Here is a 14,205-nt window from a genome sequence, read left to right as displayed (position 1 = left end):
TACAAGCTGAGTGGCTGAAGTCTTACTCAAAATTTAAGGTCATAACCTGATGAATGAGATACTACAATCTGAGTGGCTGAAGTCTTACTCAAGATTTACAGTCATAACCTGATGATATGAGGTACTACATTCTGAGTGGCTGAAGTCCTACTCAAGATTTAAGGTCATAACCTGATGAATGAGATACTACAATCTGAGTGGCTGAAGTCTTACTCAAGATTTACAGTCATAACCTGATGATATGAGGTACTACATTCTGAGTGGCTGAAGTCTTACTCAAGATTTACAGTCATAACCTGATGATATGAGGTACTACATTCTGAGTGGCTGAAGTCCTACTCAAGATTTAAGGTCATAACCTGATGATATGAGGTACTACATTCTGAGTGGCTGAAGTCTTACTCAAGATTTAAGGTCATAACCTGATGATATGAGGTACTACATTCTGAGTGGCTGAAGTCCTACTCAAGATTTAAGGTCATAACCTGATGATATGAGGTACTACATTCTGAGTGGCTGAAGTCCTACTCAAAATTTAAGGTCATAACCTGATGAATGAGGTACTACAATCAGAGTGGCTGAAGTCTTACTCAAGATTTAAGGTCATAACCTGAAGAATGAGGTACTACAATCAGAGTGGCTGAAGTCCTACTCAAGATTTAAGGTCATAACCTGACGAATGAGGTACTACCATCAGAGTGGCTGAAGTCTTACTCAAGATTTAAGGTCATAACCTGACGAATGAGGTACTACAATCTCAGTGGCTGAAGTCTTACTTGAGACTGGCATTCTTCTCTTTCTGTTTGTGGTGTGGTGTTGGCTGTGTGACCATCTGGCCCGAGAAGGCAAATGTGGTCAGCACAGAGGGGGGGTTCCGTACTCGATTCACCAGCTTCCTGAACATCTCCACATTGTCTGAGGCTACCTCCTCATCAAAGAACACCTTTATCAACTGAAACAATGGAACACCAAATGAACACAGTGATACTACTTGACTTCTGAATGATGCAATTATAGGTTTTGCTTTTGACTGAACAGAATCTGAAGTGCAAGCAAATAATCAAGGTTTAATCAAACAGTACAGTGTGGCTATCGCAAAACTTTAAATAGCAGCTCTGCTAAAAATTGGGGTTTAAAACCATAATAGAATTCTCAATGGCATGTATACCACAATGTCTACAGGTAGGAGACAATTACTCAAAGCTAAGAGAAAAACAATGCCCTTGGCCAGTTGAATCAAGGTGAATGCAGTCCGTCTGCCCAAGATGTCACAAGAATATCCTCAGTATGACAGAAAAAAACCTATTTTTATTTCCAAACACACAACATAAAACTCACATTACAGCTGATAATAGTCTGTGAAAACACAGAGCAATATCTATGCATCTGAGGTATATATTCAACACCAGAACAGAGTTGTGACAATATTCCGGAAATTACCTGGAAGATATTGGAGCGTAGCTGCACACCTTCCTGTAGCCACTGGTTGAGGTAGGACAAGTACTGTCCCCCAATCCTCTTCTCCTTAGTCAGTGTGGACACAGGGAAGCTTCGGATCACAATCTGCTCACAGGCTGTGGGGAGGAGAGGCAAGAGTTATCAACTTTTACATGTACATGTGTGTCACATGGGAAGATGAACAGTGGTGAATGCGTTCCTGGAAAGTTGTGATAAAAACAAAATTTTTTGGAAAAGTTTATGTTTCGAACTCTTGTTCTTTTTCTTTTTTTTTAAATTCAGCAAGCAAATATCAGAAGTATTTTCAGTAAAAAATGTGAAGTAACCTTAAATCAAATCCAGCAAGCATTTTTGTCAAGGTCAGGCTTGTTGAAACATCTTTTTGAAACACAAGTAAAACATTCAAAATGAAGATTTTAATTATCTCTTAAAGACATCTATGTCCTAGTAAAGAGTTCTTTCATACCCAAAGGGTCACATGGCGTGCCCTTAAAGATGATCCTGTAGTTGGTGAGGAAGATAGCGCCCTCTGCAGGCAAGAGGGTGGGGCCTCCCATGTTACCCCCTGTGCCCTCCTCTCGTCCGTCAGGAATCAGGTAGGCTCTCAACCCCTCCATGATGATCTCCTCTCCAGACAGAAGGCAGGGGGTCAGGATCTTAGGCTGAAAAATATCACATAACATGCAAAGATGTTAAGTTAATAAACATGTACCGATGAAAAAAAAAAAAGGTCTTTCCAGGTGAAAACCTTTCACTGAAATTCAAGTATTTTCCAGGGTTTTATTTATTTATTGATTTATTTGATTGGAGTTTTATGCCGTACTCAAGAATATTTCACTTATACGACGGCGACCAGCATTGTGGTGGGAGGAAACCGGGCGGAGCAAGGTGAAAACCCACGACCATCCGCAGGTTGCTGGCAGACCTTCCTACATGCAACCGGAGAGGAAGCCAGCCTAAGCTGGACTTGAACTCACAGTGACCGCATTGGTGAGAAGCTCCTGGCTAGCGCACTAACCAACTGAGCCCCTTCCATGATTTTAATTACCTGTGGAAACCCTGAATAAAGATGATGACAAATTGTTATAGAAATTTTAAACTTTGTGGATTGGTTTCTTCTTGTAATATTGCAAACTTTTCACTTAAAAATCAACAATTTATTGCAAATTTGAAATACCCATTTTGAGTTTAAAATTCTATTGTGTACCTCAAGTTATCAGAGACTTTGTACGGAAAACAGAAGTTGATATGAGCTAAAAATATTCTATGAATTTATTGAACTATGACCATCACAACAAACAAAATCTTATCATAATGACCTGCTTTTTCAATATAAGTTTGTTCCCACCAGACTACTACATCATTACTAACCCCATACAATAAACTGCATGTAAGACTGCATGAAAAGTCTGCTGAATCAATCCATGTGATTTTGTGATAGAACTGAAAGCAATTAGGTCTACACTGGCACTTACTATTTTCTTTTGTTGCTTGTAAGAAACTGAAAACCATATGCCAAAAAAACAGGACACTTTGCAATGTTTTTTTTTTATGATTGGTGTTTTACGCCATAACCCACAACCATCCGCAGGTTGCTGAAAGACCTTCCCATGTACAGCTGGAGAGGAAGCCAGCATGAGCTGGACATGAACTCACAGCGACCGCATTGGTGAGAGACTCCTGGGTCATTACGCTGTGCTAGCGCGCTAACCAACTGAGTCACAGAGGCCCCCACTTTGCAATGTAAAAACAAAATTAATTAAAACTCACCTTTTGTATAGGAGGCAAACGTTTACTTTCCTTGAATACACCTTCTAAAGTTTCAATGTGCATTGCCACCACACCTGAAAAGTGTATTACAACATATAAAACAAATACATCCAATCAGCTCAACTAATTAATATGCGTCCAATATGGTGTTAACAAAATAAGTTAACCGTCAAAAATGTATGCAAATAAATTTCACGCAAATTTGATGTTAAACCAAATTAATGTACATGGTTATAAATTCTAGTCAACATGCACCAGTTATTTGATTTACTGGACTGGTACTCAGATATCAGCTTATCTGCATGTTATTGGTGAGTGGTGGGTATACACTGTATCACAGGACTGGGAACTGCAGTTTAAATGTACAGCCCATACCTGGGATCATCTGATGGAGTGTTTTCAGGTGGTCTGGCGTCACTCCGCTCTCATTACAAACTTTGTCCACAAATCGGGTGACAAATTTGATAACAGAGGCGCCAACTTCTGAAGTTTCCATCTCATCAAATCCGCTCTCTGCATCCACACTGTCACTCTCTGCAATGCTGCAACAACAAGAACACAACTTTCAATTTAGTTACATGAGTGAAGATTAGCCTATGATCATATCATAATATTATCAGTACTGAATAATGATTTCACTCTTTTGCCTAGAACAATCCTTATGTCTTTCCAATATCAGTGAAAAATTTTGACTGCTTCTCTTTGCATGACTCCATCTTAATTTCGTACACAAAATTAAAGACCTTCTTAGTTGTTTATGTTAGACATGATTTTGGGAATTGGCCTAGCAAATTTCGACCACAGATGTTTTTATTGGTTGCTGGCTGGTATATGAACGTCTTTTTCGATGCACAGAATTAAATAAATATATCTTCATTTGAATGACGTTTTCACCTGTTATACCTCAACCTCACACTTCAGTTATGAAATTTCAAACGTAAATATTTTCCTCAGGTTTCACAAAATGGTGGATGGCAAATGCACGCAGTCTTAGGTCATCCAACCATGGATGATGGAGGACAAACCTGGCAGTGATGTTGCTGTTACTGTTACTCTCCATATCATATCCCAATGCAGTTTTTGAGTGTTTGCTGGCATCCAGAGGAACCCTAAGGTACACCATACGATTTGAGTAATGGATGGCTTGACAAAATACTGTAGATTCTTCATTGTTTATCATTTCCTCCTGCATCTCCTTGTCCAGTGATGGCCATGTACGTAACTGAGAAAAAAAAATTGTAAAGATATCTTTTAGCAAATGCAATGTTATCACATCCACAGCTATTAAGAACTGATTCAAATTTGGCAGGTTTTCAGAGTTAACAACAATTTTCTCAGCCTCGGTGTAAACCAAAAAGTGATGAATAAATTCTGAGACAATACACTTTTTTTTATTTTCAGGAAAATGTCCTATCAATAAATCTCACCTGTTCAGCTGCTATTTCCAATGCAGTTATCTCCCTTGGCCTGTAGGGGGAGCTGTTGGTTCTCCTGTAAGCTTCTGACCCTGTTATAGAAGATGGCCGACTCCAGCTCGAGCCCAGATCCATACTCTGCAAAACCAACAAATCTAGCCCTTACCTGAACAAATGTGGGAGCAAATAGCAACAAAACAGCAGTGAGGGTGTTTGACCTGGATATGTGAGCTGAAACTTAATAAATATTAAAAAAAAAAAGCATTTTTGCATTTCAATACTTATATTCCAAATATGCATTAGGCAATTTTGGAGCTTGCAATCAAAAGAAGACATAGACATTTTAAACAAGAGGATACTGTGCTGGCTAGTTCCCATGAAGTTCGACATAGAAAGAACCTTTAGCTACCAAAAAACAGAAACTATCTGATACATCTATACCATAGGCAATTTTATTCTTTACCGAATCAAACAGTGATATAATATGACTGTCACAGTACCCGTAAAGGCAGTAAAATGCATGCCACCATTGCACAGATCTCACATACACATGCTACATCAAATTTTCTGCACATGAAAACTGATGGCATTTCCTGAAATAAAGAGACTTTCATTTATTACTGGCACTTACATTTACATCACCACTGTTTCTGCTACACAGCCAGCACTATCTAGAACATTTCACTGTCCTATATGGCACATGATGGTACATAGAGGTACATGTAGATTGGAGTACTAACTAATATCAACATATACAATAAATGACAGCATGGAAACTGGGTTCTCATACATAAACATCAGTACTTCTGTACTGCACACAGCCATGATTCAGGGTCAACATTAAATCACATTCACAGATTTATGTAACAGAATGAATGTTAAGTCTGTCCCACACCTTTATGACCCAATATAAACCCTACAGCTGTTGAACACCTTAATGATCTAGTACAGCCTAAGGTTGTTGCACACCTTTAGGAAGCAGTGTGAAGGCTGAGGATGCTGCACACTTTTACGATCCAGTCTGAAGACTATTAGGCTGTTGCACACCTTTATGGGCCAACATGAAGGCTAAGGCTGTTGCATGTCGTTGTGATCCTATTTTAAGGCTAATGTTGTTGCACGCCTGTATTACCCAATATGAAAGCTTAGGTCATTGTGCACTTTTGTCATCTGATATGAAGAATATGACCCACGTGAAAGCTGTGAGTACTAATGGTTGATACTAGACTTTTTTTGAATGCAACCTAACTTTGAATTTGATGCTGGCCTTAAGCAAGATGTAAGATTTAGCAGCTAAAACATCACCAGCCCCTGGCTAACACATAACCATTCTCAGAATTACTACATCAGTTGTTGGAACAAAGTGTAAGACTTGGGTATGGCTACACTTTGGACTGAATGAATATACATTTGCTCTGAATAATACACTCTATTTCCTGCATTAATACATGTAGGTGCATATTTGTTCACTTATTCAGGTAAAATGAATTTGCCTATGAGAACCCAGATTTATAAAGCCTACACATTTCTACATGGAGTTGAGAATACCCTCTGCACTAACTGAAATGACATACCTTTATGTTCACTTTTGGGGCTCGTTGAGACAGAAAATTCTACAAAACAGCGTGAAATCACAACATAAAAGTAACAGAAAGGCGCAAAATAAACAATGCATTGCATCAGGTAGGGGAAGAGGAATAAGGTGTTAGGTGCATATATACAACTCAAACAATTCCATGACAAACACGATGAGGTGGAGTCCAATGTAAATTCATTGTAACTGGAATAGTGGAATGAAAAACATGAAGTACATGAAAAGAGCAAGAGAGTGAAATGTACAGATTTTGAGAAGTGTAACCTCAGGAGGTGTTAACATTGATAAACACTTACGAGGGTATCTTTGTGTTAAAACAGATAACCGTTACATGAAAATGAAAAAGAATGAAACTTGGCAAACTTTTAATCAAATTGAATGCACTGTTACCAGCTATATTTATGAAAATTAGCATCTTTAATTTATACAAAGCAGAAGAAGATGTTTCAGTATGAAATACATATATATGTAAATTCTGTACATAATGAATTTAATGACAGAGTAAGATTAGAAACAACAGTGAATTTCGATCAGGACGTGACTGAAGCATATACAACAGGTGAAGACAATTAGATGATTAATGGATTAGATATATAAGTTGAATTGTATTAATAGTGAATTGTAGTTGGTCACAGAGAAATGAATAGCAAGAGACCTGAGCACATCAAGTGCCAAACTGAAGCCTGGTGTACACAAATGTCCTTGCTTTGAGAAATATCCTTCTTGGTCCGGTTTTACAAAAAATCTTAACTTCAGTAGAGTGCTTAAATAAAAAACTTGTAAATGTTTGCCAAAGTCCAACATGGGTTTCTTGAAAAAAAATTCAGGTCGTCAGATTACATAAAATTTGAAAAAAAAAAAATGAAAAAAAAAACAGACCGTAAAACATTACTGTCACATGACAATAAACTCTCATCCTTTTTCTTGTAGAATCTCGTATGTTATGTGCTGGACCACGACATCTTGCAGACAGTCAGGTATCAGAACACTGGAAAATCCCGAATACAACAACAACATGCAGATTCCGTCAATGACAATGACTGGTTTTCATCCCTGTGACTTACGCACAAATGTAATTCTTTCATTTCAGGAAAATGTTTCAGAACCAGTCATGCTGCAAAGAGCCAATCAGAGATCTGTACAATGTATGTACATTCAGGTGCGTCTGAAGCAGTCAACTATTCCAGCACAAAAGATGACCTTCCAGAAGCCACCTAGGCGCCAGAACCTTTGGGATGATAGATGGCTGGCGATGCCCTGAAATTATTTTACAAGATTCTGATTCTTCATATAGATCTATTGTAGATTTATGTGCTTAACAGTCTACAGTGCACATGTTTGTGCTTGGGCCTTTACTTTTGTTGGTTGCCGTTTCACTGGTTTTACTTTCCTTTTGCTTTATTTATTTTTTCTTACTTTCTTATTCTTATGAAAAGTGGTACAGCGCCATACCGGCCATACTGCTTCCGACACCACTGAAGTTGTTGTTGTTGTTGTTGCTGCATCCAGAACTTTTTGACAGAAGCCTGTAAGGACTGTCTTTTGGATGCCAGGTAACACGAAATAGTACAAGATTTTGAGAGACTACCTCATCCTCGACATGATATTAGGGTGACAAAAGCACTTATGTGTACTGAATGTATACATTAATATACATCCCAGAGTTGTACATGTACACACAAAGCTTCATAAGGAACCATCACACCCAAATGGTCTGAATAAGGTTTACAAAAGCTGAGTAAAGAAAACACCGAGATAAGCAGGTTATTTCATTACAAATAGATTCACAGGAGAGAAAGGCACACATATATTAAGGTACTGCAGAGAAGTAAGCAGAAAGTTCTGATTATAACAGGTGGATATGAACCAGTACCAAAGTGAAATAACACAGTATGCAAACCCTACACAACACTCCAACTTACACTTATTTTGTATTACACCAGTTATTTCATACTATTTCGTATATGCACTGAGCACAACCAGAAATCTTCACTGCTTTCTGTGGTTGAAGGTCACACTTTGCCCGGTTACATTTAACCATGAATTAACCCCCTCTCACATGTTGACAATGGTTAATAGTTATGTTGGCTAAGACATGTAACAAACTGAACTACTATCCATCTGTAAAGGCAGAGCATAAATTTGCGGTTTAAGCCTTGTAGAATACTGGCAGCTACAGGAACAGCACATACTGCATAGTTCTGATACAAAAAGATCTGATTATCGCATGAGATCTCTGGATCCTCCTTCATGTACTTGTATTGATTCACACAAAGTATTGGTTAAAATTTTGCTGCACAAAATTTGTGTACAGTTTTGAAAGTAGAGGATGCTATCTACCCAGTCAAAAATTCAAAAAAGGAGGCATCATAAGTTTGTACAATGTCAAACAAATGTAAAGGTGCTTGACATTTTTTGTGAAAAACACAGGATGTTTAACAAAAGCAGCATATTTTATCTATGGGATCCATTCTAACCTGAACATGTCCCAGAAGCAAAGTAGCAAGGGATTAGATCTACACGTAACTACAATGCTAAGAATGGCAAGACACAGAGTGCCCGCCAAGCAACACATATGAACTTTGATGCTTGACACTGCTTGTCAGATTAGAAGGTTATTAAACACTGCTTGTCAGATTGTGAGTTTGACACTTTCAGATTACATGCATGACATTGCTTGTAACATTAGATGCTTGTTATTGCTTGTCAGGTTAGATACTTGACAATGATTGTCAAGTTACGAGCTTAGCATTGCTTATTAGATTAGGTGCTTTTCCTTGCTTACCAGATTAGGTGTTTGACACTGCTTATCACATTAGGCGCTTGAAATGGTTTGTCAAATTAAGCGCATGGCACAGTGTGTCAGATTAGGTGCTTGATAAATTGCTTATCAAGTAGCAACTTGACATTGTGCTTGTCACATTAACGCTTGGAAGTGTAAAGTCAGATTAGGTACTTGACATATTGCTTATCAAGTAGCAACTTGACATTGTGCTTGTCACATTAACGCTTGGAAGTGTATGTCAGATTAGGTGCTTGACATATGGCTCACAAGTAGCAACTGGACATTGTGCTTGTCACATTAACGCTTGGAAGAGTATGTCAGATTAGGTGCTTGACATATTGCTTATCAAGTAGCAACTTGACATTGTGCTTGTCACATTAACGCTTGGAAGTGTATGTCAGATTAGGTGCTTGACATATTGCTTATCAAGTAGCAACTGGACATTGTGCTTGTCACATTAACGCTTGGAAGTGTATGTCAGATTAGGTGCTTGACATATGGCTCACAAGTAGCAACTGGACATTGTGCTTGTCACATTAACGCTTGGAAGAGTATGTCAGATTAGGTGCTTGACATATTGCTTATCAAGTAGCAACTTGACATTGTGCTTGTCACATTAACGCTTGGAAGTGTATGTCAGATTAGGTGCTTGACATATGGCTCACAAGTAGCAACTGGACATTGTGCTTGTCACATTAACGCTTGGAAGAGTATGTCAGATTAGGTGCTTGACATATTGCTTATCAAGTAGCAACTTGACATTGTGCTTGTCACATTAACGCTTGGAAGTGTATGTCAGATTAGGTGCTTGACATATGGCTCACAAGTAGCAACTTGACATTGTGCTTGTCACATTAACACTTGGAAGTGTATGTCAGATTAGGTGCTTGCAATTACATAAAGGTAGTCAAGCAACATCAGAAGATGAATACATTTTAACACCTATTTTATCAAAGCTGTTATCACTACATACATGTATGAGCCCTCTGAACCCTCAATATGTGCAACTAATGACGCTAAAGTTTCCAGCGTAAAAACAAAGTACCTTTATGTACAGAGACTGGATGACTGGCATCTCCAGTTTCAGGATCTATCGAGGAGAAAATATTAACCAATGAAACGCTACCGCTCATAGGGAAAAGGAGGCCGAGTGAAAGTACCATCAAGCAACTCCGGCCTATAAATGCAAGTAGCTTTGACTGCGTTGCTATACACATCTTGGAAGAACATACAATGTGGAAGTGACATGAATAATAGAGTCAAGAATGCCCAATGTTTTTGGAACAAAGAATACCTTTTGTTAAACACGGAATAACCGAGTATGAAAAATCGTAATGTTCATAATCTCATCTATCTATTTTGCAACAAAACTGTGAATGTTGTGAGTGTGTGTAACTTGTGGCCAAGCTTCCCATGCCAGGCTGCAAGGCAGGAGACTAGATGGCCATTTCAACGAGATTTCCCAAATGTTTTAGAATGCAGGCAGATTTCCTTTGATTCATAAGTTTTAAATTAAAAAATAAGCATTAAAAATAGGGAGGAGATAAACTGACCAAAAGTAGTACAAAACAGTTTTTTTTTAAAATATGCTGTCTTAAAGTCTTCTGTCAAACAATCAAATGCAAGAAGATGCAATCCAAATTTGGAGTTTGGGATGTGACCTTGCACAGGGACAACTTACATGTATCTGATGAAAAAAAAAAAACAGTGATGTAAAACATGCATAAAGCAGTGTTTTCTTGGGTCTGTTTGATTAATATAATTTGGGTGTTAACATACTTCTGAATCTGAACCAACACAGGAAAGTGAAAACAATGATATGCATGCCAGGCTGAGTTAGAAAGCAGATGGTTGGAGAACAACAAACAATAAAATAACAAAGTTATGCCCCTTTACTCACATGATTGTTAAAATTTCTACTCCGAAGTTTATAAATCTTTACAGAAAAATAAATAAAGACAAAAATGTTGCTCATGAAATCAAAGTGATCAAACTAAAACCAATGAAAAGAATGACCAAAATCCACAATAACATTCTCATAAGCATAACAAACATCAGTTTAGCAAAAGTTAAGGAAAATGGTGGGGATAAATGGATCAATCTCTTTGACAACACACACGATCTGTTCCCTTCACTCACTTCACATCGCTGCCACCATTGTTGTTGTTGGTTCGCTTCATCACCAATGGTCATGAGTAGATCTATTTTCTATATTTATCAATCAGAAATATTGTAAGGTAAATTTGTAGTTGCCCAGTGTGGATAGAATTCATCCAGTACACTTGAACCGAGAATTGAGGGACAGAATCAGAAGAATGAGCATATTTGTTCTTCCAAGGCCTCTCAAATCTAGGCATCAAAACAGACATTCGCAAACCATTTGTCCACTAAAATAGACATTCTGGGTCAATAATCACTAGACCAATTACCAAAGTAACCTTCAACAAAAACCATCAAAGGACCAAAACAGTATATGAAGTATGAAATTTGGACATGACTGATGAAGTCTGGGGATTTTCAGCTTCCTACTCTTAGTAGGTTAATCATTGGTAGCAGTGGTCTAACGTGAGTCTATAGAGCAAAGTATGAGCTTTGGGGAGTTTGTCTTTAGTTGGATGTGTAAATAAATGTATTAAATCACATAGGAAAGGGTGGGGTTCACATACACATAACAAAGTGTAAATAAAAACTTTTGTACAATCTACATCTACAACAGAAAAGTAACAAAAATACTGATTGGCTCCTAAGAGGTTCCGCCAATGAATACTGAATGTCTCTATGCGCATTTTTTTATTTCCATCCATGAATATTTTTCTTTTTAATGCCTAAAGTTAGATAAAAAATACATGTACTAAGAAAACAAATATTAGCATATGACACCATTTGTGGCCTATTTTTTTTTCTATCACAAATACATGTAGTAGCACAATGTTGGCTTGTAAACGTTATTAACAAAAAAATGTCAATGCATTGCATGTATGGAAATGTTAAAGAACTTCAGTACAATTAAGTTCAGTAATTCATTGTCAGACACTGTATTTCCCCCAAAATTTTATTATGTAACTTCAACCGCACAGCTTAGAATGCACAACAAAATACACTGTTGAAACAGGCATGAAACCACCCTGTGAAAATATACTAAAAGCTACATGGGGCAGGCCTTAAGTACTGTGACTTACTTCTCTTGGGGTGGAGCTTCGTGAGCTTTCTCGACTCCTGTCTCCGCCCATTTGCTCCTCATACTTGGGGAGGTAAAGCTGTCGGATTTGTTGCTGGACATCCTGGTAAAACGTGGCCTCCCAGAACTGGAGGTTTGACCACACAGGGTGTTCCTGGATACACGTGTAGGCAAACTGGATCACATTGGTGCACAGTTTCTGTAAGGTAGAGAGGAAACATGACAACTGTATGAGTAGATGATTAGATGGTAAAACGTGGCCTCCCAGAACTGGAGGTTTGACCACACAGGCTGTTCCTGGATACACGTGTAGGCAAACTGGATCACATTGGTACACAGTTTCTGTAAGGTAGAGAGGAAAACATGACAACTGTATGAGTAGATGATTAGATGGTAAAATGTGGCCTCTTAAACAGTTTTCCCAAGTCAGACAGGAGAAATCATGACAAGTGATTTGATTTATTTATTTGATTGGACTGGATTTTTTGGACTCAAGAATATTTCCCCTGTACGACAGCTGCAAGCATTATGGTTGGAGGAAATTGGGCAGAGCCAGTGGGGAAAGCCACGATCATCCGCAGTTTGGTGACAGACCTTCCCACATATGGCTGGAAAGGAAGCCAGCACAAGCTTGATTTGAACTCACATTGACCACATCATGACGAGTGAATGAATCAGTGATAGAATGATAGAAATGTGGCCTCACAGGACAGTATTTTTTTGCTAGTAACTCTGAATCTAAGGTTGACTTACCCTACAAAAAGCTGTGGCCAGTGGTAAGATGGCAGCTGCAGTACCGTTCTCATCCATACTGGAGTCATTCTGCCAAAAAATCAGTGATTTTTATTATAAAATACACTTTATTTATGGCAAAACGTGATTTTCTGTTCACATATTAATCTGATGTAGACAAATGGGCAGGCAGAAGAATAAATAAAAGGAGAAAAAAAAGTGATTAAAACCCTTAATCTAGCAATAGACTGATATCACAAGCTATTCAGAAAACCTCATAACCACATACTACAAGTTATGGTATTTAATAATTTTTCTGAATTTCATAAGTGCCCATACCTGAACAGTACATTTTAGTCCTCAAAATACAAGAATTTTGTTTTCAAACTGCTTGTAAAGTTACAATTTGCTGATTGACTTGGTTAAGCTTTTAATATGACAGTTGATATATGGTTACCTGGAGAGCACAGTTGAGCAGTTTGACAACCAGGTCAAACTGTTGATGTTCTAACATAGCTCTGTTGCTCTGTACATGGTGACCCAGCTCTTGGGTGAGCGCTTGTCTCGCAACTCGCCGCTTCAGCGCTCGCATCACTGCCGGGAAAATCTGTAACACACAAAAGCACAACTCCATACAAAGTCTTGTCAAATACTGAGCATAAAATGTAAATTTACAATGATCTTCTCTGTAAGATTAATGTGGGTTACACTGAAAAATATCTATGTACAATTGGTGAGGTTTTAAATACTCTGATGTCCAGCTGTTCCTGACAAATTTATTTTTTGAAGAAAAGAATAGAAACTCTTTTTATCAAGAGACCAGAATAACCTGAAACAGGATTATTGAGTTGACAAAATGAAGCCAAATCTTCAAATTAAAATTTCAAAATTTGATAACTGTTACCTTAAATTCAATCTTTACTACATGTATACTGCTTCAGCTGAAACGTTGCTTCCCATTATTTAGGAATCCTTTGCATTTTGGAAAAATATGAAAATATGTGTTCCATCACCCAAACAAATTGCACTACATCACGTATTAGCAGCCCAATGTTTTTCACTGCTACTTACTTTTCTAGCATCTGAGATCTTGTTTTCAAATATACAGTTAACACAGTTCCTTAGCACCTCCATCCTACGAGCGTTATTGTCCACCACACGTAGCTTGTCAGTCACTGAGGAAATGGGTGGACCGGATGGGACAATCCTTGGCTGATGGGGTTTGACATTCTTTAATCTGATTGGACAAAGAAGGTGGAAAAGCACGAGTTGA

At 38.0% G+C, this 14,205-nt stretch overlaps 1 protein-coding gene across 1 annotated transcript in view; it reads right to left on the bottom strand.

Annotated features, from left to right (window-relative positions):
• The window catches only part of LOC135467907 (myotubularin-related protein 13-like), a 102,845-nt gene that overhangs the window by 27,762 nt on the left and 60,878 nt on the right, over nt 1–14,205 (bottom strand). Inside the window, 13 exon segments of the mRNA XM_064745830.1 lie at nt 777–952; nt 1,441–1,574; nt 1,925–2,120; nt 3,229–3,302; nt 3,604–3,770; nt 4,254–4,450; nt 4,656–4,781; nt 6,218–6,256; nt 10,923–10,958; nt 12,202–12,399; nt 12,954–13,022; nt 13,390–13,539; nt 14,004–14,169. Coding sequence (XP_064601900.1) covers nt 777–952; nt 1,441–1,574; nt 1,925–2,120; nt 3,229–3,302; nt 3,604–3,770; nt 4,254–4,450; nt 4,656–4,781; nt 6,218–6,256; nt 10,923–10,958; nt 12,202–12,399; nt 12,954–13,022; nt 13,390–13,539; nt 14,004–14,169 — 1,728 coding nt within the window.

The sequence above is a fragment of the Liolophura sinensis genome, chromosome 6 (genome assembly GCF_032854445.1).
Source record: "Liolophura sinensis isolate JHLJ2023 chromosome 6, CUHK_Ljap_v2, whole genome shotgun sequence".
Classification (NCBI taxonomy): Eukaryota; Metazoa; Mollusca; class Polyplacophora; order Chitonida; family Chitonidae; genus Liolophura; species Liolophura sinensis.
This window is presented reverse-complemented; position numbering and strand designations above follow the sequence as displayed.